General features: G+C 42.5%; 2 protein-coding genes across 5 annotated transcripts; both read left to right on the plus strand.

Annotated features, from left to right (window-relative positions):
- Positions 1–428: 428 nt before the first annotated feature.
- Positions 429–14,422, plus strand: fmn2b (formin 2b). Of its 2 annotated transcripts, XM_086138956.1 has the most exons (20): positions 429–930; positions 1,015–2,239; positions 3,090–3,331; positions 4,079–4,257; positions 4,471–4,606; positions 4,880–4,938; positions 5,175–6,175; positions 6,558–6,702; positions 8,213–8,300; positions 8,371–8,432; positions 9,143–9,234; positions 9,334–9,463; positions 9,988–10,134; positions 10,258–10,317; positions 11,264–11,384; positions 11,480–11,572; positions 11,908–11,959; positions 13,098–13,247; positions 13,330–13,411; positions 13,807–14,422. In XM_086138956.1, the coding sequence occupies exons 1-20, from the start codon at positions 645–647 to the stop codon at positions 13,831–13,833; spliced, it is 4,377 nt and encodes a 1,458-aa protein (XP_085995082.1). In that variant the 5' UTR covers positions 429–644; the 3' UTR covers positions 13,834–14,422. The 2 variants fall into 2 exon arrangements, with proteins under 2 accessions (XP_085995082.1, XP_085995080.1); XM_086138954.1 differs by having other exon boundaries at positions 429–2,239.
- Positions 14,423–16,013: 1,591 nt separating this feature from the next.
- LOC147189522 (zinc finger protein 518A) lies at positions 16,014–25,903 on the plus strand. 3 transcript variants are annotated; one of them, XM_086139141.1, is made up of 3 exons: positions 16,014–16,156; positions 18,598–18,675; positions 19,900–25,903. In XM_086139141.1, the coding sequence occupies exon 3, from the start codon at positions 19,910–19,912 to the stop codon at positions 23,864–23,866; it is 3,957 nt and encodes a 1,318-aa protein (XP_085995267.1). In that variant the 5' UTR covers positions 16,014–16,156; positions 18,598–18,675; positions 19,900–19,909; the 3' UTR covers positions 23,867–25,903. The 3 variants fall into 3 exon arrangements, with proteins under 3 accessions (XP_085995267.1, XP_085995265.1, XP_085995266.1); XM_086139139.1 differs by having other exon boundaries at positions 18,598–18,670; XM_086139140.1 differs by having other exon boundaries at positions 18,598–25,903.
- The last annotated feature ends 1,842 nt before the right edge of the window (positions 25,904–27,745 follow it).

Below are 27,745 nucleotides of genomic sequence, written 5' to 3' on the forward strand. Positions count from 1 at the left end.
CACTGTGAGGCTAACGTGCTAGCCACTTGTCACTGTCATGCTCGATGGGATACATATGTGAAGTATCCCTTTAATTTTTTTTTTTTTTTTGAGAGGGCACTTTAAATGCAACCCTATCCAGTCTCCACATTGGTTAATGTGAACAGTAAAATGAGAATCATGGGTAATGTAGTGAGGAACTCTCACTGGAGTGGGAGTGAATGAGCCTTTTGTCACTCTTGCAGCCGCTCATTCTTTCTTTTGTTGGGTATGACTTTCTTCTCTTTCCATCCCATGTGCGCGTCACATTTCGCATGATGCTTTGCTGATGGAGATCCACTGAGCATGCGGTGCTTTGTCACAGCAGATGGAGAGCAAGGGGGCGGGGGAGGGTACGTCTGAGAGGGAAATAAAGAGAACCGGAGGGGGTGAGGTGGGGGGGGGGGGGCAATAGCTCCGTCTCTCCTGAATCAGCATCAACATAGAGCCACGGCAACCAGAAGCGAGTGTTAATCTTGTCGGAATCACCACACGACAAAGATTTCTAGATCGATCATGACAATCCCCGGTAGCTTTTTATTCACCAGCGACTAAATTGCTTGTACCTGTCCTCGGGATCAAATCACGAGGGAGAGGACCTCTACCTTCTGAGAATCTCAGGCAACATGGGCAACCAGGAAGCCAAACAAAAAAAATCTGCAGCGGCATCCAGTAATGGTGGCCACCCTTCATTTGAAGAGGGATGGAGCGAGGGAGGAGGAGATGTGACAAGGCGGGGTGGAAAGAAACATCACGGTAAGAATGAAAGTAAAGGGACAAGCAACGCTAGAGGAGGAGGAGGAGACGGGGTAGGAGGAAGAACACATGGCACTGGTCCAGCCAAGAAGAAAAACAAATGCGAGTCCAAGTCTTCTGTTTTTTCGATTCGGAAGAGAAAGGCTCATCACAAAGGTAAAGATGCATGCTCGAGTGAAGACGTGCTCGCGTTGCAAGGCGACGAGCGAGCTAACTCGAAAACGCCTGATCTGTCTGCAGATGAGCTCGGGCAATCGGACACTGAACTGGGCTTCCTGGAAACCAAAAAGAAACAACAAGGTGGAAGCGAATGCGAACAGCGGGCGGGGATTGCAGCAGAAACGGGAGCAGCGAAAACTGCCTCGCCCACAGAGGATGGAGGACCCAAAGGAGGGAGTTCTGGGTCTGACACGGACATTTACAGCTTCCACTCAGCGCCCGATCATGATGATTTGCTCGCAGACATCCAGCTCGCTATCAGGCTCCAACAGCAATGTGAGGGGCCTGATACGGCGGGTGGGTCCCAGGTACAAGGTGAAAGCAGTGTTAGCTGTGGACCAGAGGCAAAGACACTACAAAGTAACGGAGTTGGGAAATTACCCCCCATCCAAACACTCGACCTGACGCCGGAATTAGAGCTGGGCTCAGATGCGCTGTCTTTCCTGGAGGTCGGAACCTTGTTGGGTACGGACCAGCAGACTGAGAAACCAGAAGAGTTACCGGTACACTTCTTGTCCCCTATAGAGAAATCCGAGGGGAGGGAAAATGGAGAGAAGGAAATGGACGGGATTCAAGAGCTCAATGGGAAGGAGGAGAAGGCGAGAAAGTCCCCTGCGAGTGGTCCTGAAGTTACAAAAGACCAGCACGTCTGGACGCAGCAGTTCCCGCCCACAGCCATCGCTCTGGACAAGGGGGCTACAGTCAAAGCAGTTACTACGGCAACTGGAAGTAACTTCCCCAATTTCACATTGGACAGTACGCACGCGCGGGAGCAGGAAGCGGGAGGCGAAAACCAGATTGAGGAGCTGCAGGAGCCTGGCGCGAATGAAGCTCTGACTCCAGCGCTTGAAGACGACCACAGAAAAAGCAGCGTTGCCATGGTAGCACTTATTTCAGGGAACGTGCGTGAAGAAGTTGCGAGTGCTGAGTCACTTGAAGACTGCTCGAGTCTTGTATCAGAAAGTAACCACATCGCTCCTCCTGCTGCTACGACCAATACTTCCCCCTCCAGGAGAAGCAGTGTTTGTTTTACACCATCCCAAGGAAGCCCCACATTAGCCAAACACATCCACAGGTCCAACCAGGCCATTTCCCCCTCAAACCCGGCGGTGAAACCGTACCCTCCCGTTTTACCTTCGTACATCAAGACCACCACCAGACAACTCAGCTCGCCAGGACATTCCCCGGCTCTGTCTCCTTCCCTTAGCCCCATGTCGCCAAGAAGAGCTCATCAACATTTCCAAAGGTAACTACGGTTCGATTTGGATGGGTGTCTTTTACCAGGATGATTTGCGGTCATATTGTCAAAACGAATGTTGATATGAGCAATAATGTTAATGAGACATACATTTTTTTCACAATTAAAAACAATAATATAATATTAAAATAATAATATATAATAATAATAATAATAATAATAATAATATATACATATAATATAGTAATATGTATAATATATAATACTGTAATATATATATATATATATTATGATAATAATATTGCTTTCATAGTTTGAAGCGGTGTTGCCAACAAAGCAAAAATATTTGGGACTTTTCTGACCCCTGAACAGCAAAAAATAAATAAAATAAAAATTGGGGTGACTTTTCTGACCCCTGAACAGCAAAAAAAAAAAAAAAAAAAGTGAGTGGCAACTGTTAGCCGAGTTAGCTGCTAACTGACAAAAAGCAATGAAACTGTAACCTCTCTAACAAAGGTGAAAATAATGAGGTGCCGCTGTTGTGGGAAAGGACAGCAGTACCCATTTCCTGTTTAGGTCCTAGTTAGACAATGGATGGATGAATGTGGGGGAACTTAAGTATGACCAAGGCAAAAGATGCACCTAAATTTAGGGAAAAAAACCCCACTATTGATTCACAATTCAAGTATTGCACAAAAACACGTCACATCATCAGAACTATCCTATAATCAGTCCTAAAATCACATTGAGAATCTGTAGGATTGACCCAAAAACCGAAATGACTTCCGGAACACTTTTCGCAAGAAGGAGGGATGTAATTAAAGCGTATCATGTTTTCCTAGCTTTCTTATGATGGCAGTAACTATCAATCAAACACATTGGAAGTTTTTGCTCTCAGGATGATGGCTGGCGATCAGCAAGTCACGAAACAGGACTCCCGAAGCAATGCTGGTCCCCTGAGTCGCTCAGCTGACTGGACAGAAGAGCTCGAGAGGAAAATGAGGTGCAAGCTCAACAATGGCGAGTCTGGAGATTTAGAAGCCTTCGGGTACAGAGGTGGGGGAAGCCAACCCCTTTGTGCAACAAGGAGATCTTCATGTGGACAAATTGCTGCATGCAGCTTCCAAGATGTCTTTACAGGTGATTGCTTCGGCCGCGTTCCGCGCAAATATTTTTTATTTCTGTTTAGGATAAGCAGTGTTGAAAATGGATGAGTGGATAGATTTCATCATTAGAATTTATTTATAACATGATAAGCTGTCCACTGTCGTAACCGCGGTCCCTGAAAGGGTTAATGTAGCATTGTGGCGCAACTGGAGAGGATGCAAACACCGCATGCAAAGTACAAGCCAACGTTGAAAGCTTGTTGTGGAGCTGATGTACTCACCGCATGGGACCGATCCATTCTGCCGACATCATATTCTGTGTATCGTTACATAATTTTAATGAAATCAGTGTCTTTTTCTATGCGCGTCAATGTTTCAATTCAATTCAAATTCAATTATTTGTCCTTGAAGGGCAATTGAAAAGGCCTCGGGATTAGCATTCAACAAAACAACAGGACACCAACAAAGTGCTGCGGTTAACATAAGCGACTAGCGACTGATTAATCTGATTGTAGGCAGCCAGTCTTTGTTAAAGTCAACTTTAACAGTGATTTATGTATGTATTGCAACATTTTACTGCTCAGTTTTTTTTTCAGTGTCCAAACATGCAGTGGGTCACATTGATCAAGGGTTAAAATATGACTGAATGGAAAGTGTCCCTAACACAATTTAAACTTAATAAAACTTCCAAATGAAGGTTCAACAGGGGCTAATAATTTGAAAAGTATTATGTATTAACAATCAAATGATTTCTAATTCACTGACTTTTCTCAATGTCCAGGTCGAACTCTCCTCGAGAAACTATTCCATCAACAGCAACAGGAGGAGCCGGAGGAAGCTGAGAGGCTCTGCTCCAGAATATTAGCAATGGGTCTTCTTCTGCCTTTCACAGACTGCTTCAGACAGCGACTAGGAGCCAACCCTGCACATATCAACTCTACCGGATCACCCAAATTCCATGTATGTTGCTGCAAAAGCGGATTTTTTTTTTTTTTTTTTGTCGAAAAAGTACATTTGAATAGTAGTACTTCGATATAATAACATGACACAATAACTTCAGGATGTAGCCCGCCTACCGGCTGAAGACAGATTGGTCCGGCTCCAGCACACTCACTACCCAAATGAGGATAAGCGATTCAGAATATGAATAAATTGATTAATATGTCTCCACAGCACAACCAGCTGTATACGTGGGCAGCTGTTAACCAGCCAACCATTTCTCTTGATCCTCTTGAGGGGAAGCAACCAGGTTATCTGAAAGACTCCAGGCCTAATGGAGACAATACTGGAGTCAAAGCCGCAGATCCGGGTAAGGAAGGACACCCCTGTGCACGATATGTATTGTCCGATAGTAAAACATTTTTATTTAGATGTAGTTTGATGGGCAACTCCATTGATAATATTAACCCCTTCATGCACCAATAATGAGAACCTGATAACATGATAAGTTGTCCACTGTAGTAACCTCTGTATATAGAGATTTCTTTTTGGGGGGGGGGGTTGGTGAATTTCAAATTTCATTGTGATTGGCGCCTGTACTGGATTGTGGCAGTCTGAGCGGTTTGTTTCTCCATCCCATCAGAATATCATACAGGCATCTTGGGTTTGCGGCAGCAACCAAATGAGAGCCAAAATTGTCAGGTAAGTCACATAAGCTCTTGGTTTGGTAGACTTCAGTTCGGTTCTAGCTCAATGTGCTGTTCACAATTTCATGGTAATAACTGGTGACCGGTCCAGGGTGTAAGTACAACTTTTGTCACATGGTATAAACAGTTACAGGTAGAACATGCAACTCCTTACAGAAGAGCTCCTCATTTGTATGGCTTTTTTGTTGTTGTTTTGTTTATAATTTCACCCCACCTATCCCCTATTTTCAGGAGGAGGTTTTGCTGAAAACAGTGAAACTGAAGGAAAAACATGTCAATGTCATCCAACAACTGGAGCAAACCATTGAAGATCTCAGGAGTAAAATTGCTGAGCTGGAGCGGCAGCCCCCTCTGCTGGACAGAGACATCAAAACAGCCAAGGACTGTCTTGGAATGGAAGGCCTTTTGAGGGAAGTGTCTGATGCTCACTTTCAGACTGAAGCGGATCACTTTCTGTGCTCCCTGGAAGCCAAATCGGTGCAAACATCGCCGATGGATGACAGCTTTAAGTTTAAAGTGCCTTACAGTGAGCCAAGCGGAGTCAATAGCTCCCTGCAAATCCCATTTAGCCAATGTTCATGTCAGCAGCAACCCTTGCCCACGCTTCCGGGTGGGCCGGTACAGATAGCAGTTCCTGTGGCGCCACCTGCTCCACCCTTACTCGTAGGTTCAATACCACAACCACCACCACCACCACCACCTCCACCACCTCCTCCTCCTCTCCCAGGTGGACATGCCCCACCACCTCCTCCTCCTCCTCTTCCTGGTGGGCCAGTTCCACCCCCACCTCCTCCTGTCCCTGGCGGTGCTGCTCCACTGCCCCCTCCGCCACCTCTCCCTGGTGGACCTGCTCCACCACCACCACCACCACCTCCTCCTCTCCCTGGTCAATCAGCTCCACCCCCACCTCCTCCTCTTCCTGGTGGACCAGCTCCACCTCCTCCTCCACCTCTCCCTGGCGGTCTTGCTCCACCCCCACCTCCTCCACTCCCCGGTGGGCCCAGTGCCAATCTTCCCCATTATTGTGGGCCTCCCCGACCTCCTCCTCCACCCGGTACGATCTGCATTCCTCCAGCTCCGTCGGGAGTTCTGGGCTCCTTGCCTCCTCCTCTGCCTTTGGGGCTATACACGCTGGGCCTCACCCAGGAAAAGAAACCCAGGAAAGCAGTGGTGGAGCCTCCCAGACCCATGAAGCCATTGTATTGGACCAGAATCCAGTTGCACGCTAAAAAGTAAATGGGTATTGTTACTGTAGTCTACATACAAATGGCTGAAAATAACATGTACAGCATTACCTCACACAGTCTATTCTTTAATGTTAACACTTCTTTCAAGTCAGCAGTTAATAACTACGTGACATAATCAATTAACATAAAACTAGCAACACTTGTCTCATACAGTCAATACGTGCATAAGAGCACCTCTTAGGTCTTGTTGTTATTTTGTAGGATCTGTACTTTCCAAAATGTATATATTTTTTTAGGCATGTTTTTACCCAAAATCAGTTTGCAAGATTTAACCCCTTTCAGACATTAGACTTTGGAGGTTCCACCGCCATTATAATTCGGTTGTGCTTTCAAACAGAAACAGTATATTCTTCTCTTTTCTTATTAGGGAAATATCGTCGGCATCGGTGTGGGAGACGATAGAGGAGCCTGATGTGGACTTTAAGGAGTTTATAGAGTTGTTTTCCAAAACAGCCGTCAAGGAGAAAAAGCAGCCACTCTCCGATACAATCACCAAGTCCAAAGCCAAACAGGTATACATTTAAATGTCCTCTCCAGGGGTCTTGACTGAATAGTTTCAACACACCAGGACATCTCAGCCGCAACCACAGACTTCGCTAGTCATTGTAACTCCCTACCAATGTGACAATGAGTTATGCAACTATGGTGACAGAGAAATGGAGCCGATGCCAAGCGTTGACTTAAGCCGGGCATGTCATGTCACATTTTGTCACGGGCCACATTTTAGTTACTGTTTCCTTGTAGGTCTGTTATGACTGTGTTAGAGGAATTTATGAGCAAAATTGTATCATGTTAAAAGTTTCATTGAATTTGGGCACGTCTAAACGTTTGGGTGCGTATCCAGCACCTCCAAATGCCTGTGCACAAAGGCGCCGGCCACCTGTCCGGAGGGCTGTTGAAGTCCACAATTAGCACGTCAATGCAGGTGGGCGATCAGAGGAGAGAGGGCGAGACTCGGTCACAAAGGGGGAATGAATAATTCGGGAACAGCGGTTGAACAACAAAAGACGATTTGAGAACACCCGTCGCGCCCGGGCGACTTTTGTCGTCCGCAAAGTCTGCAACATGTTGATTCAATGTAGACCAGACCGAAAGGCACCAACGTACCGGTGGTTCAAAGCTTAAACCCAGGTAACCAATCACGACCGTGGGGGCCGGACCAGGGGTGCGGTATGCAAATATCGGGGGCAGTGTTTTTCTTGTATTTTGCATATGTTACAATAAAAGTTCGAACTCGCGGAATGGGGGGCTCTGAGAGTGATCGCGGAGCAACTAAACCGTCGTTCGCTCTCAGAGATCCGCTCCAGTTGATATTGAAGACAATTTTCCCTGTGCGCCATTGTGAGTCATTTCTTTAACTTTGTCCGAGAAAAACTCTGACAGACTGAAACCCTCGAAAGAAGTTAAGTATAACAGTTTATTCTGAGGGGTTTGGTAACCAAAAAAAAAATGCTGACGATGTCTCTTTCATTTATGGCATATGAACATTTTTGGTAGTGATTTTATCAAGCATCGTGGAAGTTGACATCTTTGATTTGCTTTCACGGACCACATAAAATGATGTGGCGGGACAGATCTGGCCCCCGGGCCTTGAGTTTGACACGAAAGCCATGCACTTCCGTGATCCATAGAAATACGAGGGTTGGCGCTCATTTTGCACATCTAAATGCCAAGACCGCAAGCTGTTGTTTGTCACCGACACCTTGTCCGGCTGATGGCACACAGCTAGCATTCTGCTAGCAGAGACTGTGGACACCATTCCAGGTTGAGAGTTGAGACTTCGTGTTCCACATTCGGAGGAGTTACTCTTGTCGCTGGTTATGTATCAAAAATAGACATACAACTAAAGCCATTAATAGTTGTTGATATTTGCGTAGACAGTTTTTTTAGTTGTCAAGAAATGCATCATGTTTCCATTAATGTCATCCAACGTATTCTGAGTTTCAGAATACCCCAAAACAATCCACAAAATGGAATGTCAATGACAAAAGCCGATAAACTCGTGTCAACTGCTTGTCTTAGGTTGTCAAGCTCCTAAGCAACAAACGCTCTCAGGCTGTAGGAATCCTGATGTCCTCGCTACACCTTGATATGAAAGACATCCAACATGGTGAGTTTGTTTGGATTTCGGGTTAACTTTCACTCATGTTTCAACACCATTTTTCTTACATTTTCTGCAGCCGTCTTGAACTTGGACAACACGATCGTTGACCTGGAGACCATTCAGGCCCTTTATGAAAATGTAAGTTACATACACAAAGTACACAAATCCAGTTTTCTGTCCCTCCGTCCGGCCGGCCGACCGATCGACTAACTGGCCGACCAACTGTCTGTCTATTGTACCTTCCTATCTCTTGCTGGGTTATCTACTCCTGTATTTCAGCTTTATCTCACAGACCAATGCCATTGAGTCAAGGGTGTGGCCCTGACTCTCACCCACATTCAGTTGCGAGAGGTTCATGTTCATCTGAGCCTTTCAAGGCCTTGTAGCATTGCCCTCGGTTTTCCTTAGATTCACTCAGAAGGACGACATTGTCCCAGGGCAAGATTGCCCCATATTTTGAAGTGCTTGCAGAGTAGCCTACCAGGAAAACAGAGATGGTTCTCCCGCTGTTAGCAATGTGAAATCATCATGTCAGTCGCTCTTCTGATTGGATGCGTCTTTTGAGCTCGCTATGCTGCCCTCCATGAGTTGAACATTCTTCAACTCAAGGGCGCATCAATGGCCACCTTGCGCATGGCGCTGTGCCGTGAAACGGCATTCTGTCCTTGCGCTTTTGCAGCGCGTATACAATGCTGGGTTTGTCGACGGGGCGCCGCACATTGCTAAGTGCAGTGTGAAATTGTTTTAATAAGGACAGGGGGGGGGGGGGTGTTCTAGACATGGATTTATGGATAAAATGACATGTTTGGCCAAAGAGTCACTCTGATACCCGTATGTGTGTTCCGCAGAGGGCATTGCCAGAGGAAATGGACAAGATTGAAAAACACATTAAATCCACAAAAGACAAGGAGAATGCGAAACCTCTGGACAAACCTGAACAGTGAGTTGATGCCATGGTACTGACACTTCAGTATTAAAATTTAACATTACTCTAGGGTTGTTGTTTTGTTTTTTGTTTTTTTTTTGGTTGTGCTTCCAGGTTTCTTTACCAGCTCTCCCAGATCCCCAGCTTTTCTGGTCGAGTCTTTTGTATCCTCTTCCAGTCTAGCTTTTCTGAGTGCATGTCCTCTTTGATGAGGAAACTGGACACGCTGCTGAGTGTATGCAAGGTGAATTAATCTCCCTCCTTCCAACAACACAGTTGAATAATAGCGTCACTATTTAGGTGATATAAAAACTGGGACGTGTGGAAGATTGTACCTGCCCTACAACGAACTAAATGTCTTGTGAAGTCATGTCTGTCAGCAAGGTGCTCAGAATTTTACCAAGTTCCAATGTAAATAGTAAAAAAATTTTATCGTTTATTTATTTATTTATTTATTTACATAATATCGGCCACGCACGGAGTTCTGTCTCTGCCCATGACTTGACAGCGAGCATTAGCGTCTGATAAGCGGGACATGATCACGCAAATTGTAACAAAGTATAATGGCGACGAAGTGCTGCCTCCACCAGTGAAAATACAACAAATGCAATCCATTTCTCCATCTTGTGTATGTTTATGGTTGGGGGAATAGTTTCTGATCTATGAAGTCAGATAAGACCATCATCCTGTTGTATCAAATATGAATGTCTAGAACACCCCCCCCCCCCCCCCCTTTAAGTGTTGAAACTGATATCATTCCTTGCATAGGTATTACAAGACAGTGAAAAGGTGAAGCAGATTCTCGGTCTGGTGCTGGCTTTTGGCAACTATATGAATGGAGGAAATCGCACAAGAGGCCAAGCTGATGGCTTCAGTCTTGACATCCTTCCCAAACTCAAAGATGTCAAGAGCAGTGTGAGTAAACAAAAATACATATACAGAGACTGACAGTGTTATGAGTAATCCATAGAAGCCATAGCCATCAGAATTCACAGAATACCTGTAACTGCCTGTTTTGTTTTTCTTGTCCACATACAGGACAGCATGAAAAGTCTTCTGTGTTACATAGTTGCATACTATCTAAGGAATTTTGATGAGGTGAGATTTTACACTTCATATGACATTTTATTAACAGTTCTGTGATTTCTCAAAATTATTGTTACCAGGATTACAGAGATCAGAATCTCTTTGCCTTCACTTCGATCAAAATCCGCCCAAATCGTGTTACGCCACCTGTGCCACAACTTAGACCTGCTCCAAGGTGGTCTAAGATATAGTCTAATTTGAGTCACCATTTTGCCAGGTGCGACGGGGGGGTGTAAAAGAAAATGCCCCCAGTCCACTGGAACGTCTAGTAAGGCACAGTGTCGTCTGCTAAATTTTCAAACACGATAAACTAGACTTGCTGTGAGCGAAAATCAAATTGTGGCAGTTTTGAAGACAAGCTCACAAACGCGCTCTACTAAAATAGGGCCTAAAAATGTTTTTCATCGACTTCTGAGCTCATTCTACTGCTGCTATCATGTTACATCAAAGGATGATTATGAGCATGTCCAGGAAGAAAATCCATGCATGACCAGTTCATGACATTAGCTCCACGGAATTGCTCAAATTCGTTTGTATGTTTGGGAAGATGAGCAGATAAAGTTTTCTTCACAACAGAACTATTGTAAGCTTCGTTGCTGAGTAAAATAAAGCTCGGATATAAAAACAAACTATTGTAGACCATATGAGACCTAGTTCAAATTGTCATCCATCTTGGAAAATATTTGTGTCTGCAAAGATTAAAAAAATGACAGGAAGCACTGGAGAATGTTTGGTAATGATGATTCCCTTGAAGCAAGGATACAACTGATCAGGTAAAACTTCTCATAAAAATGCCTTTTGTTGTGTATAAAAGCAATGTTCTCCCTCTAGTAGCTGTCTGTAATTTAAAATGAGAATTGAATGTTTCACCTGAACTTTTATAAAAAATATGATCTCATTTTATTGGCAGAGCAAACAGTTATGTGCTTTGTGCGTTCATTTCCACATGTCCCTGCAGGATGCTGGAAAAGACACTTGTGTTTATCCTCTCCCTGAGCCTCATGAGTTGTTCCAGACTTCCCAGATGAAATTCGAAGACTTTCAGAAAGACCTGACTCGACTCAGAAAAGACCTTCGATGTAAACTTGTATTTTACAGTTAAGCTTTACAACGTGGTCTACGTTATAAAGGTCTTCCAACTTCATCATGCAAATATTTTTTTCCACCCCCCCAGCATGTACCTCAGAGGTGGAACGAGTGTGCAAAGCTTCCATTGAAGATAACCTACAGCCTTTCAAGGACAAGATGGGTGATTTTATTTTAGAAGGTATTAAGAACAGACTGTGTTTGAAGCATTGCGTTTTTACCTTTGATGATATTTCAAAGATGACACCATTTATTTTCATAAACTACATGAATGACCGCACTTAGCACACGGCCCCACGAGGCAAATGACCACATGAGCACCCGCAGCGGCTCCTCTCTCTCCTGTGGTTGAGAGAAATGAAATTTCATCTGTGCTGTATGTTGCACATTTGAAAATAAAATTGACTTGACTTAATGTCACGTGAAACTGCATGAAATGAGAATGTAAAGAATAATGTGTTACAGTATATCGTATTTTATAATTCACAATAAGTCTTATGCATTGTTCTTCCGTAGCGAAACATGAGCTTGAAGGATTGGAAACTCATCTCAGCAGCACACACAAACTGTAAGTATTGACAAGCCCATATCGGATTACCATTTATAATAGTGTTGAACTAGTAACGTGAGAGTTTGCATATATCATTCAGTGCACGGTCAGTATTGCTCGTAAGTTAAATCATAATGACATTGGAATACAGTTTCGCAAACACAGATGCCTTCATTCCCGAGAGTGGGATGTAACTTTACAATACAATACCATACATCTTTATTCATAGAGCGCTTTCACAACAGCTGCATCTGTAACAAAGTGCTTCACAGAACAGTGAACATAAAATAACACAACACATAACATAAGACACAGACAGTCATGCAATTTTAACCACTTCTGCTGCATACACTTTGTTGTTTGAAGCAGTTCTAAATGAAAGATAAGAGAATCAAAGTGTCTTTTCACCAGTGGATCAGAGATGCCAGGCTCAAAATGTAAATAAATCCGCTTCATTTCCAAGCGGCGACTCTCAGTTCCAAATACACATTCTGCGCTCCACACCGACGCTCCTCTCTCCTCATCTTATATTGAACTGTGTACAGCTCTCTTTATCGACATTTATTTTTGTGCTTGCAAACACTATATTTTTCTTCTTTCTACCCCCCAAATTTGCTGCTGTAGACTGTAAATTTCCCCAGTGTGGGACAAATAAAGGATATCTTATCTCAGCCTCAGCTTCAGCAGCCAACCAGACTGTCCAACAGCGGCAACATCTCCGCTGAACAAAACAGGGCTGTGGAAAATGCTGCCCGTGACAGGCACAAAAAAAATCACAAGCGCCCCAGGGCTGTCCAGCAGGGACAGTCAAATAGTGTTCTGTTGTGTGTGTGTTTTTTTTGTGAATAATTTTTTTAAAATGTTTTGATTTGAAGTGGGTCAGTTTGACACCACAGGGAAACCAGTAGAATTAATCAGCAAAATGACTGACCGGATGAATGAATGCAGTACACCAAACATTATTATTAACTACAGTATTTAATTTTTACATTTGATATCATCAATTGCATCATAAAAGAAGAGAAGGCATTCTATCGCTTTTTTCAGTTTGACCCTCACCATAATGAGAGGTTGTATGATGATCAAACCTGGGAATGCGAGATTAACATTTTTCAGTTAAGTATTTCTCGTAATTAAAATCGTGTTGTTTTGACAGGTTCCTAGAGCTCACAGTCTTCTACTCGGTGAAGGCAAAGGCAGGGGAGAAGGAAGTTTCGCCAAACACTATCTTCTCGATCTGGTATGAGTTTTCCTCTGACTTTAAGGACTTGTGGAAGAAGGAAAACAAATCGATTCTGAAGGAGAGGTAAATATGCTGCACTAGTTGGATACCTATATATATATATATTTTTTTTTTTACATCAATCAATATATCACACAACTTTCAGGCTCAAAGTGGCAGAGGAATGTTTCCGACAAGCTAAGGAGCGGGCTTCCTACAGTGTCAAACCCAAACATGCGACAGGGATTGTAAGTAGACCCTTTTTTTAAACCCGTATTTCATTTATTCAAGCACCTGTTTATTTATCGAATATGTGATTTTTTTTTTGAAACAATGGAATAACATTTGCTAGCAGTTTTAACCCTTTCAGGAACAGTGATTACTACAGTGTCCACTAGATAACTAGCTGATCATGTTATATGGTGCATGAAAGGGTCTCCATGAGAAACCGTAATTACAATGTGGCCTGTGACAAAAATGAGTTTGACACAGCTGCTCCAGTACATTAAAAGTACATTTTCCATTATATACGCCTTCATGAATTCAAAGATAATTTGCAACATGTTGTAGCCTTGATTTTGAGACTTCCATCTCCAACTCCAGATCACTAAATTGGACGTATGCCATTGTGCTTATTCCACAGAAAGCCAAGCTTGGCATGAAGATCTGACTTTTCTTTTGTTTTGACTTTTGCAAGACGACGTCAAGGATCTCACTGTTCCCGGGATCGTTTTCTAGGACGGCCACTTTCACTGATTACTTGCTGAAATGATAGACAAGGATCACACTATATTCACGATTTTAAGGGCCATGTGAGAACCGGGGGACTGCCAAGAATTTTGGAAGACAAGAAAAGAGAGAGTGACTTTCTAACTCTAACCCTAGAATTATGTGTTGCTGGGAATCACCACCGTTCAAAGTGACAACATGTTGTCTATTGCAGTAAAAAAAAAAAAATCAACATCAGTGGTGAAAAGTTTAATGTTGAAACAATACTTGATAAGCAACACATTTTATCGGATATGCTGAATTTTATTTTCTGACAAGAATCCACTGTGGAGGGGTTTATCGCTGACGACCTAAGTCACCTGACTATACGCCAGTCTGTAACATGGGCATAATGTATGTTTTTTTATTTTGTTTCGTTTTTTTTAACAGTCAATGCTCTGAACATTTTTTGACCATCATCAATTTCATTGTGTTCTGAATGATCGTGTATATATTAAAGTGAATTAAACGTAAAGTGAATTAAACGTGGAGTTTTGGTGTTTGGTGTTTTGGTGCTTTTGGTGTTGTAGAGATCTTGGATCACTTTTTCGATTTCCAACACAGATATCGAAGCGTCACACACTTCTACATCATCTTTACTCAGCACTCTATCCAGGGTAGCAATAATCTTAAACAAAGACAAATATGCTTTACTCCGTTTTCCCCCCTTAACTCTTTTAGAGGCAGCGGTTACTCCAGTGGACAGTTTATCATGTTATCAGTTGACAGGGTGCATGAAAGGGGTTAAGCCCAAAGGGGAAAAAAACAGTCAAATGCTCACCCTCCACAGCATACGGAGCTGCATAAGATAAGATAAGATAAGATATCCTTTATTTGTCCCACACTGGGGAAATTTACAGCCTCCAGCAGCAAGAATGTAGGCAGAAAGAAGAAGAAAAAAACAAACAAACACCGTTCAATGCATGGTCACTCATCCCAGACCATTCGTACACTCAATCCCAAATGCCGTCATGTTGTACATCAAAAAAGAATGGGGAAAAAATGCCACCTACAAAGTTTCAACAATTGGCATCCTGAGTTCCTAAACCTTTATTGAATGTTGTTTAAAGAAAAGGTGATGTAACACTGTGGGAAATATGACCCTAGACCATCTTTTTGGAATGTGTTCCAGCCATACAATTCAAAGTAAATGCTTATTTGCTGAAAAGCAAAAACAAAACAATATCCTGCATCAATTTGAACATTAAGTATCTCATATTTGTAGTGAATTCAATTAAACAGGTTGAACATGATTTGCAAATCATTGTATTCTGTTTTTAATGTTCAACACAATGTTACACCTCATATTGATTTCGCTCGCAGAGGTAACAGCCTAAACTGAAGCACGGACTTCTTTTTCCTCAGCCACCATTTCCAGCTATTCCACGGTCATACCAAAACATTCAGGTTGAGGTACAGGCATGTTGGTTAATTCAATACTAATTCTTAATTTGTGTGGGGGGTTTCCAATGTTAATTTTGCAGTCACTTAATTAACTCTTCAAGTAGTGATGCAAAAAAGCCTAAAAGACAGGACAGTATTGGGGAATCCAGAATCGCTGTAGCACCGCATAAATCTCAAACATGGATGATGACGTAGGTTAAAAATGGCCGCCATTATCTCAGTGACGTAGGGTTCGTGCTGGTGGAAGTGTAATGGAGTCCAAGTAGAGACTGTAAAAGCAGTGGAAGGAGAAGCATTGGAACCCAACCCCAAAGATTACAGGCAAAGATAAATTGAGGAAATTTTACTTCGCAAAAGACAATAAAAAATAAGACTGACAATTGTGAATCTGCCATGGCGAAATCAAAGGGAAATGGCGTACATCCGCCATTGCTTCTCCTTCCACCGTAAACACTGCACACACGAGCTCGACCATGACGTAGTCCACATGCCATGTTAACGCCAATACACCATGTTCAATGACTTGTCGAGGTGATTTGATCGACTTTCGCGAGAAAGTTTTAAGAGCAGTTTTCGCCACTAAAAACATGTGTGTCAGCACTAGTTTGGTTTTCGACAAGACATATCCATCCGCTCATACTTGAGCGTCAAGAGCATCAACGAAAGCACCCGGATGAACTGTCATGGCCGCCGTCGCTGTGGTTCCAAACAGAGCTGAAAAGGACGGCAAATATTGCCGCTGTGTGTTTTTCCCCGGCGTCACCGTATTTTATTATGTTCCGTGTCGACGGGACCGAGCCTGAAGTTCCATCAAGTTAATAGTAAGAACATTTTGATTTGCCGTAACTTTGTATAGCTTCGCGTGGGTGGTGGCTTTATTTACATGCCAACTAACCAATCAATAAACTCCAGGCTTAATGTATTTTCGATGGTCAGAATTTTAGACAAATATCCCAGTCATTCGAGCAGTGGTGTCATGTAATGTTCTCTTCCGTGTGTAGCTCTTAATTCTACTGATGCAGACCCCCCACCCCCACCTCTTTTAAACTTGTTCGACAGTCACTCAGCAAAGTCAACAGATTTAGATCATATTGTCGTTTAAAGGCTGTAATAGTTTGCCCTTTTAATGTGTATTTATGTGTGTTTGTGTTGAGAGTATGCTTGTGTACTTTGCCAAACCATTGTTTCTTCATGTTGAGGATCAGTCAAGTTTTTCCTCTCGTGTCCTATAATGTATGACACATTATTGAGGGAGTCAACCTTCTTGGGTTACCCATATCAAGAATATCGGTGTCAAAATGATCATGGGTATCACTGTAGTCAACTACAAGAAATGTAAATGTGAAAAAAATACAGATATATGACACCAAATCAATATAAAATAAGCAACACTATGCATTTTTTTGCCCATTAGAAATTGTAATAAGCAGCAACCAAAAATGAATGTCCATCCATGCATGCATGCATGCTAGAATAATGTGAATTTTGTTGTATTTAGTTTTCTCTGCTCCCAATCACTTAATGGGCTTTAAAAAAAATGCCTGTGTTGCACCCGGTTCAATTTTTGTTCAGTAAAGTTTCCAAGCAGAATAATATGTCACGACTTGGGCTGAGCAAAAATTCAGTATTCAATAATTATCGTGATAGACACACAATATCAATAGAAAATGCCGTCAATCAAATGTTCAATTATAAAATATGGTGAAGAAAACACCAACACAGTCGTTCTGTGTGCTAGAAGACGTTCCATTTGTGCCACAATTACAAGCATGTGAGACAAAATTTTGAGTACAAAGGCAGTTTTTTCCTGTGCATCCCAGTACTCATCTGCCAGGTGCCCATCCGAAGAAGAAGCCGCTTCGCCAACGAGAACGTGCACGCACAGACACGCATGCATGGCACCTGTGTCTTTACTGTTGTAATGCTTTTCAGAATACTCCTGCTCTTTGAAACGTAAATAGTCGTGAGGGATATTTTAAATAATTTTTAAAAATGTTTTTCTTTGTCGGTCTTCACATGAAAATGGCCAGTGGCACTAAACAGTTTAGAGACCGCTGCATTTATTTAAAAAAAAAAAAAAAAACAAATAAAAAATATGCGTGTGTGTATACATCAGTAAATATTTTAAGAATTTTGTGAATTATTAGTGAAATTGCAATGTCCTCATTTAGTGAGGTAAGTACACATAGTCACAGCCATGAATGCGGTTCTACTAGTAATTGAGTTTATTTCAGAGAGAGAGAGGAGAGAAAACCGTTCCATGGTAAGGTTGTTGACACAATTTCGAAAAATGGAAATTCAGATTAAATATGGAAATTCAGATTCATTGTTTTGGAAGTGAATTTCTGTGGGTTGGCAGCTCTGGTCTTAGTTTGCTACACTTGTATGAACAACGGCTCAATGGTAATGTAACCGTATTAACCTACGCGGTATCGCGTCTTCCGCAGAGAAGCATTTCCAGCACGGCGCTAGCCAGGAGCGTTGATTTCAACAAAATTGCACATTACACTGTATGACAGTTTTTTGTTTTTGTCAAACAAAACTGCGATTACGAATTTGTCAGCAATTAATTTTTTTTCCCCCCCAGGACCTTTTCAAAGAAAAACAAGCAATTAATATTTATTACAATAAACAATGTCAATATGAAAACGTTTTTCTCTACTGCATTGATAGGTTTAAATACTTTGGCACGTAGTCTTGCAAGCATTCATTGTGACAAAATAATGTTGCCACACAAGTTTGACATATGTATATTCTCTACTTTAAACAGGTTCCCGATACATCTGAGATTTCCAAAATTCCGTACTTTTTCCAGGTCATAATTTCCAGACTTCTTGGACAAATCGGACGAGTCTCTGTCAGGTACGCTGTCGGTCATTGTTGACTGGACAGCGACATAAAATTGTCACGGGGTAGTCCAGTATTCAAAAGAGTTTTTCAGTGTTTGTGCCAGGAAATTACATGATCAGCTGATAATGCAGACTGATGTCATTGTCCCGGAATCACCAAGACCGTCGCATCATACTGCGGGCGCTCACACAAGCATTGGGGTTGCACTTCAAAGATAAAACCTTATTGTTACCAACCCCCGCCTGAGACGTCATAGTGAAAAAAAAAACTGACAAATGATTGGCATCCAAGGCAAAAGTACCACTGTATCTACATTGCAGTTTTCATAATTTTCAAAGAAAGTCTCCAAATCCAGATCATTTGAGGTCAGTCATGAATAGCGCTGTAAAAGTACATTTCTGTTTTCTTGCAGGTACTCGGGCTGTACCAAGTCCTTGTCTTCAGAAATTCTCACAGTGGTGTTTGTCACCCCCTGCTCACCTAAGGTTGTGTAAGTGCGTGCGTGGGTGTGTATGTGTGTGTGTGATATTGTGTTTGCCAAGATGGCTGGTCCGTTTCTCCGCAATCGTATCGATATTGAGGTTAATTCTAAACCTATTGAGCTTAATTTAAATTAAATTCCATCAAAAGGATTTGTATACTTTACGGAATAATTCAGCCCAGGAAATATATATTTTTTTGACTATTGATATAAATCAAAATTAAATACACATTAAACTATGAAACAATTATATGTAAATTACAGATAATGCCATTTTTTTAAAAAATGAGTAACTTATTTTGGTAGTGCATGTATGTTTTTCCATGTGTTTATGATTATTATTATTTTATTTATTGTAAATGAAATGAATATATTTTTAAATGTACACATACTGTAGGGCTGGACGTTTAATCGAAATTCACATTGTGATTTGGATTTTGGCTTCTTTCAATCTTTAAAATATTACTATGAAAGCGAAACAATGAACCCTTTCATGCACCCTGTCACCTGATAACATGATAAGCTGTCCACTGGAGTAACCGCTGTCCCTAAAAGGGTTTATGTACAGAACGGCGCCGTGCATTTACAAGTTCCCAACATTGTGAAAAGTACCCCAAATGCACCATGTTCCTTGCGTAGCGTGTAGCGAACGTGAATCTGCCGGTCCCTGTGATCGCTTAGTTGTTGACTTGCTTATGCCAACTGTCTACGGCCGGAAGGCGGTGCACACATCGACGAACAACCGTTTGGGTGTATCAGCTCAGACTGGTGTCTTCCCACACCATCGAAACCAACTCACATCTCACCACCAGGTGATGACCACTGGACAGCTCCGCCTCTCTCGTCACCTAAATGTCACATGTAGACTCCCTTATGGTGAACAAGACGTTCGTATAGGACAGTCTGTGACGTGCACCGAATAAGTATGCCCACATCTGCTTGGATTGGATTGAATTTCAAGAAAGCTTGATGTCAAGGTCGCTTGGTCCACGAGATGAAAGTTAAGGCCCAAGTAAAGGTCAAAAGGTCAGGTGATCGAAATTTAGCCCAATCCTAAAACAACACTTTTCTTTTGAAAATTGGCCAAGTAATTTCTGAGATATCGGAATGCTGCCAATCAGCTTGCAGATATGACTGATCATTTTCAGGAAATACTGTACCTGTTTTTGATCATGGCTTCACTTTATAACCTCACCATATGCAGGGATAAATTAGTTTTTTTCTCTCTCGTAGATTCACAGCTATGGATGAAGACTATAAAATACCTTCCCATTCTGCCATGAATTACAGTGTGTCATGTGCAGAGGATGTAAAAGACTCTCCGCCTTTCAAAGAAAGAGCACGCCGTAGTCACGGCAACCAAGGCGCATCACCTGTTAAGCAACACGGCTCCACCACGAAGAGAGCCAGTTGTAAAATTCAACAGGGGGCCGTTTTCTCTGGAAACATCCTGAGCTTTGGCTGCTCTGTGTGTAAGGACGATTCGACGTACAGTCCCAATGATCTCCTGAAACATTTCCGAGGGGCCCACAATGGGATTTTGCCCACCTACCCTTGTGATTTGTGTGGCTTTTTCACAAATGAATTTACAGCTCTTCAACGTCACCGGATCGAGCACAAAAATACTTTGGTCACCTGCGAGCTCTGCCGCGATGGGATTCAATATTCTCTGCTTTTGCTGACGAGACACTACATCATGTGTCACAGTCGTAATGGAAAGTTTCACTGCGACTGGTGCGAGTTTACGACGGTGGACGCCGGGACGTTTGTCCAACACATTCATCATCATAACGAGAGTCCCTGGAAATGTTCCAGATGTCGCCACGTCAGCTTGAACGAAGCGGATCATCAAAAGCATCTCAAGGCGCACGCCATTGTGTTGCCTTTCATTTGTCAAATCTGCGACTACTGCGCAACCACCAGCAGTCAGTTGAAAAAACACACGGTCGCCGCTCACAAGAGCAACAAGCCTCCGTGCGACCAACAAGTCCATCCAAACGTACGGAAGACGTTGGAAAATGGAGCGGCTCCAAGAAATTCCTCTCCGGCGGTCCAAAATCTACTGAAAAATGTTTCCGAGCTGCACGAAAGACAAAAGTTACCCAAAGTATTTGGTATATCAGGGATCTTACCAAACCAAAATGGAAGAATGAAATCGGAGATGTGTTCGGAGGAAGTCCAGCAAACTCTTGACGGGACCCCGTCAAAAAAGGATCACGCGAATCGGAACTCTTTGACCGCGGAGCAATCCTCACCGGTGATGTTGCTGCACAACGACAGTTGTGGCTCGCCAACTAATCCTAATGCACTGAAAGTTCTCATGGTCAAAAATAAAATCTCTCTTCCCCCAAACTGTACGACCAAAGTCATGGGATTTAAGATGGTGGACGGGAAAAAACATCTCGTTCTCAAAGTCATACCGGTAGCACAGCAAAACGTGTGCCCCAGTGACAGTTCATCAGGAGAAGATTTGGACTCTCCGGGTACCAGGACTTCATTTTTTAAAAGTGACGTCCCCGTCGAAAACGGGGAATCAACTCCTAGCAAGAGCTCCGTATCACATTCCTTTGCCGCTCCGCCGGGAAGTGGATCTTGCATCCAAGCGGAGGACATCGTGGCAGTGAAAATCAAGATTGAAGAGGAAGAAACACCGGTTTTCAGTCTCGAGTCTCCTCATCGTAGTGACGATTTTCTGGGGGAAGGTAGCCATTCTGTAAACGGGTTCTCGACTTCAACTGCTGAGGCGGACCCGCTGACAAATTCGCTCGATCCGATGGGCAGGCAAAATCCCCCAAGTCAGACGGCCTGCTCCGAAATGAATCACTTTGCTAGCAAGTCCGCCGCGGAAAAATGTGAGAGCGTCTCAAAAATCGCAACTCTAGTGTCTCATTTTGCGACTGACACGTTAACTGATGATCCCTTAAATGTTTCTCTGGAGGCAACCTGCAAAAATAACATTGAGAATTGTGGAGCAGTAGATGAGATGATTAGTTTCGGCAGAAAAGGAAACAATTTGGACGAGCCCCTAGAGACTCCTTTTCGTAACTCGATTAAAAATGCTTACCGGTTTTCCCCAAGCCCTTCAGAAAGTCCAGAGAGCGCAAGCGTTGGAATTCGACCTTTGAACGATTACCGTCATTGTCATAAACAATTGCCAAATTTGGATCCCGCGGCAGAGACGAACTCATCTGCTTCGTTCGGAGAAAACGCCACGACCGCACAAAATTCTTTAAACCACAAAGTCTTCGCTTTTCACAATTATTCCAAGGAAGCCTTTGCTATGTCGCCCCAAACATGTAAACAAAGCGACGGAATGCCCGAATTTAGAGCAGGCATAGAAACGAATAGCATCCCGTCTCATTTTCGTCTCACATTAGCCGAGTCTTCAGAACCTTTCGAGGATAGTGACTGTCCTGATACCGATGATGAAAACCCAGAGTCAGTGCTGAAAGATTTTAATATTATCAAAATCGAGGAGGACCTCATTCCTGTATGGAAAAGTCCATCGGAGAAAAAAAATACATCATCAGATTTGGGCAGTTTTGTAGAACAGCACTCAGATGAAATCATTACACAGCAACTCCAAAAGGAAAGAACCGAATCTTTTTATTCAAATGTTGAATATTTGAACGCAACAAAGACGACCGCACATCATCTTCAAGTGCAAGATGAAACGGGGCAGTTAGTCTTGAAGACTAATGAGAAAACGTCTGCCATGTCGACGCAGGCTAGGCCCGCTCCAAGTTTTAAGCTAATTACTAATTGTGGAAATCCTCAAATCAATGTCTCGTACGGGTTTGAAACCTCTAGCGATCCTACTGGCGAAACCGTTCCTCTAAAACATAAAAATATCGGAAAATCCGAGGCAGTGACTGATGATAAAATCTCAAATGTTTTTTCTTCTCTTCGAAGTGGTGCCTCGCCACACCATTTCCTTATCAATAGCCCAAACCTAAACGGTCCCGTCCTCCTTTCTAGCGCATCGAGTAATAATTCTCCAGACAAAGTCGCTCAAACCCAGCCCAAGTGCTACTTGTTGCCCAGATCGATTCCATTTGTTCAAACGCCGAGCAGCGCCGGCCTCAAGCTAGCAAGCGCAAAACTCCCACTAAACGCCAGACCTGTTCTGGCCGTGCCAGTGAGCTCCGCCGACAAACAGAGCACTTTGCAGACCGGTCGCCAAACGTTTTTGCTGCGCTACATTTCACCGACCAAATCGAGTGTGCTTCTCAATAATCTCGTCATCAAACCCTCCGCGCAGTCCTTGGACGGCAGGGAAAAAAGAGGAAACAAAGTCGTATTTAAAATTGTCAGCCCTACGACGGGTCTGCTTAAAAACGGCGCGCCCTCCTCGAGTTGTCAACCGTTACTTTTGGCCACCTCACCTCCAACTCAGTGTTTTCTGATGTCGTCAAGCAAAACAAATGCGCACCCGTCCAACAACCTGAAGATCACCACCAGGCGGAATCCAGCACAAAGCGCCGTCGGAGACGCAACACCTCATTTGAAACCAAAGATCAAACTCGGCGAAGCAGATAAGCCTCGACTTGCCCCGAGGCCGATCCGACCTCCGAGTCGAAGAAAACTACGCAGGAAAGTATTGTTTGACGAGCTTCCGACCGCGACGCACAAACCCAGAAGGCTCGCAAACAAAGTACAGACTGAAAAAGACACGACTGTGTTTTGGAGTCCCACAGCGAAAAAAGTCGAAAGAACTTTGAGACTGGCCCCGCACAATTGTCTCCAGCAAATTAAATGCCCCCGTCGATACCAACCCGTCGTGGTGCTCAATCATCCGGATGCTGATATTCCCGAAGTGGCCAATATCATGAAGGTCATCAATCGGCACAGAGGCGCCGTCGCCAAGGTGTCACTGTCGCAGAAAACGGTGGAAGCGCTCGCTGAGCTCGGCACGCTAGGAGGCGAGCTCTTGACTGAAGGCGCACTGCTGCAAAGCAACGAACCGAGCCCGCGAGCGATTCACAGTTCGGTGCGAGAGCGGTTCCTTCTCAAACTGAAGCTTCGGAAAAAGACCAAAAAAAAGTACGAAGTCGTGGAACCGCTGTCGGGCAGTCGACCCAAGACTGTGGTGTTTGACTGCTGGTTCTGTGGTCGGGTTTTTCACAGCCAAGAACATTGGGTTGGCCATGGCCAGCGACATCTCATGGAGGCAACTCGAGACTGGAATAAGCTTTTGTAAAAGTTTTCCGTTACCTTTCTGTGTGTGGGTAAACAGTCCTGTGAGAGGAAATCAAAGGGTAAACAGCTGTACTTTATTTTTTTTAAATCACCTTTCACTCCGTTTCATTTTCCTCTTTGTGAATACATTTTTTTTTAATTTGTAATATTTTATTGGTGCTTTTTTCTGGAAAATTAAATTGAGCTCGCATGAGTTTAAGTCATGCACAGGTCTTTGAAATGTGAATGTTGTACACTGTAATTCCTAAAGATGTGGTAAAAGAAGCACTGACTTACAAAAAGTGCGTCACCTAATTTCTCAGGTCTGCTCTGCAAGTATATGTTATATATATACATACACAGTATATACATATATGTATATATATATATATATATGTATAGCTCTGAGATGACATGCCAAAGACGAATGGGATTTAAATTGTGCTTTGCAGGGTGTGCAAATTCTTTTTTTACTTTCTCAAATGGGCCATTAGAGCACGGGTGTCAAAGTCAAGGCCCGGGGGCCAGATGTGGCCCGCCACATCGTTTTAAGTGGCCCAGCGAAAGCAACTCAAAAGATGACAACTTCCATGATACTTGCTAAAATGTGTACCAAAATTTCAAGTTTTCATATCTAATAAATCAGTGACATATCGTGAGCATTTTCTTGTTACCAACCCCCTCATTACAGTTACTTAAACAATAGTTGAATAAAACGTTATTCTGGAATTCTTTATATAGTTTCAGCCATCATGGCCCTCCAAGGGAAACGGTAATTATCATGTGGCCCGCGAATTTGACACCCCTGCATTAGAGTAACCTTTAAATGTAAAACGACGTAAAAAGTCCCCCTTTCTGTCTTCGTTGCTCAGTGAGCGGAGGTCAGTAATGTGAAGTCAAAGTTTTGTGAAATTTTCTTTTACCGCTTTCTAAAATGAAGATGAATTTCCAAAGGTGACGATTTAACTTTTACAGCCCTAATATATAGCTACAGACATTTATATAGTGGTTGGCGAAAGTATTCAAACTTTTTTTTTTTTTTTTTTAAAGAATGAACAATTGGGACACAATTCTGAAGTAGAAACGGAATGTACACCATATTCGATTTTTTTTTTTTTAAAGAAATAAAAAAACTGAAAAGTGCGGCGTGCAAAATTATTCGATCAATTTTGGTCTCATCTGACAAGTGCACCTTCTTCCAAAATGTTTTGTTGTCACTCCCAGGTGGTGTCGTGCCAAACTTCTCCCAGGACTCTGTACGGATGTCTTTGAGAAATCGGTAGGTTTGCAGCCATCTGATCGTCGCCATTTCAATATCATTGATCGAACAGTGCTCCGCGTGATGTTGGAAGCTTTTTTTCATGTGCCAATCCTGCTTTAACCCTTTAATGCACCAATAATGATCACCTGTCACCTGATAACATGACAGGCTGTCCACCGTAGTGTTCCCTTTCAGTTTTTATTTCTGGGGGAAAAAAAATTCTGTTTCACTGAACAATTGTGTCCCACTAAGTGTTGATTGTTCACTATACATATATATGTGTATATATATTTAAATGAAAGGGTGAAAAAGTTCAACCGAATACTTTAGCCAGCCACTCTACATACTTATGGCGTATGAGTAATTCCTGGCTATTATTTTTTTTAAAGTGTACTAATAATGAAATCAGGTAAAAGACTTGGTTAACTTTCAGGAACTTTTTTGATAGATCTTAAGCATTTAAGTAATTTGAATTATGGGTGGATTCTTCAATCATGGACTGTGAGAGAAATCCATCCTACTAAGGACATTTGTATATTGTAACTATTGCAAAGTGTTATGTCAATATTTAACAATATTTACTTTTTGGAATACCTTATGTGTCCCTAATTCCAATATAGTTTTATTTTTAATTAAATGAGAATTGTTAAACAGAACATGTGTTCAGTGTTAAGGACCATCACAATTTTGTACTTCATTTATCCAAAAATGCAAATAGTCGGAAACTTGCTCAAAAAAATATACGAATGCTGTTCATCGTTTTCAATTCCTTACATTTGCATAAAATGATGAAAAATATAGAGTCGGTATATTATTTTTCTTCGAAAGTGACGAACAGGATGGAAAAGATCTCAAACTGGGTGGATTGGAATTACCAACAATGACAGTGAGTTTTAACATCACATTAACATTAAACAATAATTATTTTATGAGAGGTACACCACTATTGTGGAATCTATTGGACCTACGGTATTTAAGACAGTTAACGCACAACGGGAACTTTAAAGTCTCAGTGTTGAGACGTAGGACGACCAAACGCCCTTTTTTGGTCAGACAATTTTTTTACACCCGATCCGGGAGACCGGGAGGGTTTTACAACTTCATGAAAATGTCTGGCTTTGATTGGTTTTCAATGGGACCATGTTTTTAAGTTGACTGACGTTTTGGTGGGGTGTTTTTTTTTAATAATTATTGTTTTTATGCAAGGCGGAGTGCATAATTACTGCGTATGTGAACACCGGTGGATGGGCGGGGTAAACCGGAAGAGAAGTCCAGTCGCAGCTGTCCGAGATGCGCTCGTTTACAAGCGCGAGTGAGAAAGTTTGTTGCTGAATTCATGTCGAATAAGCAACCAATACTTCATCCCGTTCATGCGTCTGCGTTTAACCGTTGCCGGTCACATGACCGAGAGTTGCGTTACGTTTCTCGGTTAAACAAACTTAAATCAACTGCAGTCGGTTCGCACCTGACGACTGCGGAGTTGAAGACAACGACGCCGGTAAGTAAGGTGCACTCGCCTCTCATAAATTATTTTTTTAAAAGCACATACTAATTGGTTGTTTGAAAAACTATTTGAAGGTGGATATTTTCATGTATTTATAAAAATCCACTGGACAGGGTGTTTTTTAAAAAATTGACAAAAAGATGGGGCCGTGATTCGTAAGGGCCACACTCTGAATTGGTTTGATTGGACCAAAAAAGAAATACCCTCGTGAGGATTCAGCACTTCAAATAATGGAGGGGTGGCCTGTAGAGAATAAATTGATGTATAGTAATTTCATCTAAATTGTAAATGTAGGTCAGTGCCTCTGATAGTGTTTAGGCCAGCAGCGAAAGCCTTGTCTGGTCCCCACTGACATATTTTTTTCCCCAGATACATTTTTTTGCAGTTTTCGGCCAAAAGGGGGCTTGAATACGTTCAGCCACGTCCTCATTTTTTTTCTGTTCTAAACATGAGTAATATTTAAAAGTCACCACTAGAGGGCAGCACGTGAGAGAATCATCCTTGGTCATACCGGCAAGCATGCGCGATATTGTTTATTCATTTATTTATTTTTGCTTTGGTTGGGAGACTCGCATCTTTTTACCAGTGTTTAAATATTGAGAGCTTGACGTTTAAAAAAATCTTATGAAAATAATGCATTTTACATTGTATGTGCTTGAATTTAGATTGCTTATCTGTCGGCAGTAACGTCATGCAGGCAGGCCTAATAGATGTATTTTGTGTGTTGAGAACCCCCGGTACGTGAGCTTTGTGGTGCTTGTGTGAGGAGTTTTGTGTTGTGTATTTGCAATACCAGTGTGTTTGTATGAATGGCTAATTGCAAAATTATCAATCGACCTAAATTCACAACATTGTGAAATCACAATTATTGTGTATAATAATATTAATAATAATATTCCGTCCTTGCCCACTTAGAAATTGAGCTGACTGGTGAAGCCTCGTGCCTCTGAGATGGGGAGGATTGTAACTTTTCTTTAAAAAAAATTCTATTTGTGATCAAGTTTGATATCTGTGTGCCCGCGATTGGCTGGCAACCAGTTCTGGATGTAACCCCACCTCAACTGCCCAATGACAGCTGGGTTAGGCTCCAGCACGCCCCACAACCCTTGTGAGGATAAATGGATTAGAAGATGGAT

The sequence above is a fragment of the Hippocampus guttulatus genome, chromosome 19 (genome assembly GCF_054856545.1).
Source record: "Hippocampus guttulatus isolate MCC_2025c chromosome 19, RoL_Hgut_1.0, whole genome shotgun sequence".
In the NCBI taxonomy this organism is placed as follows: Eukaryota; Metazoa; Chordata; class Actinopteri; order Syngnathiformes; family Syngnathidae; genus Hippocampus; species Hippocampus guttulatus.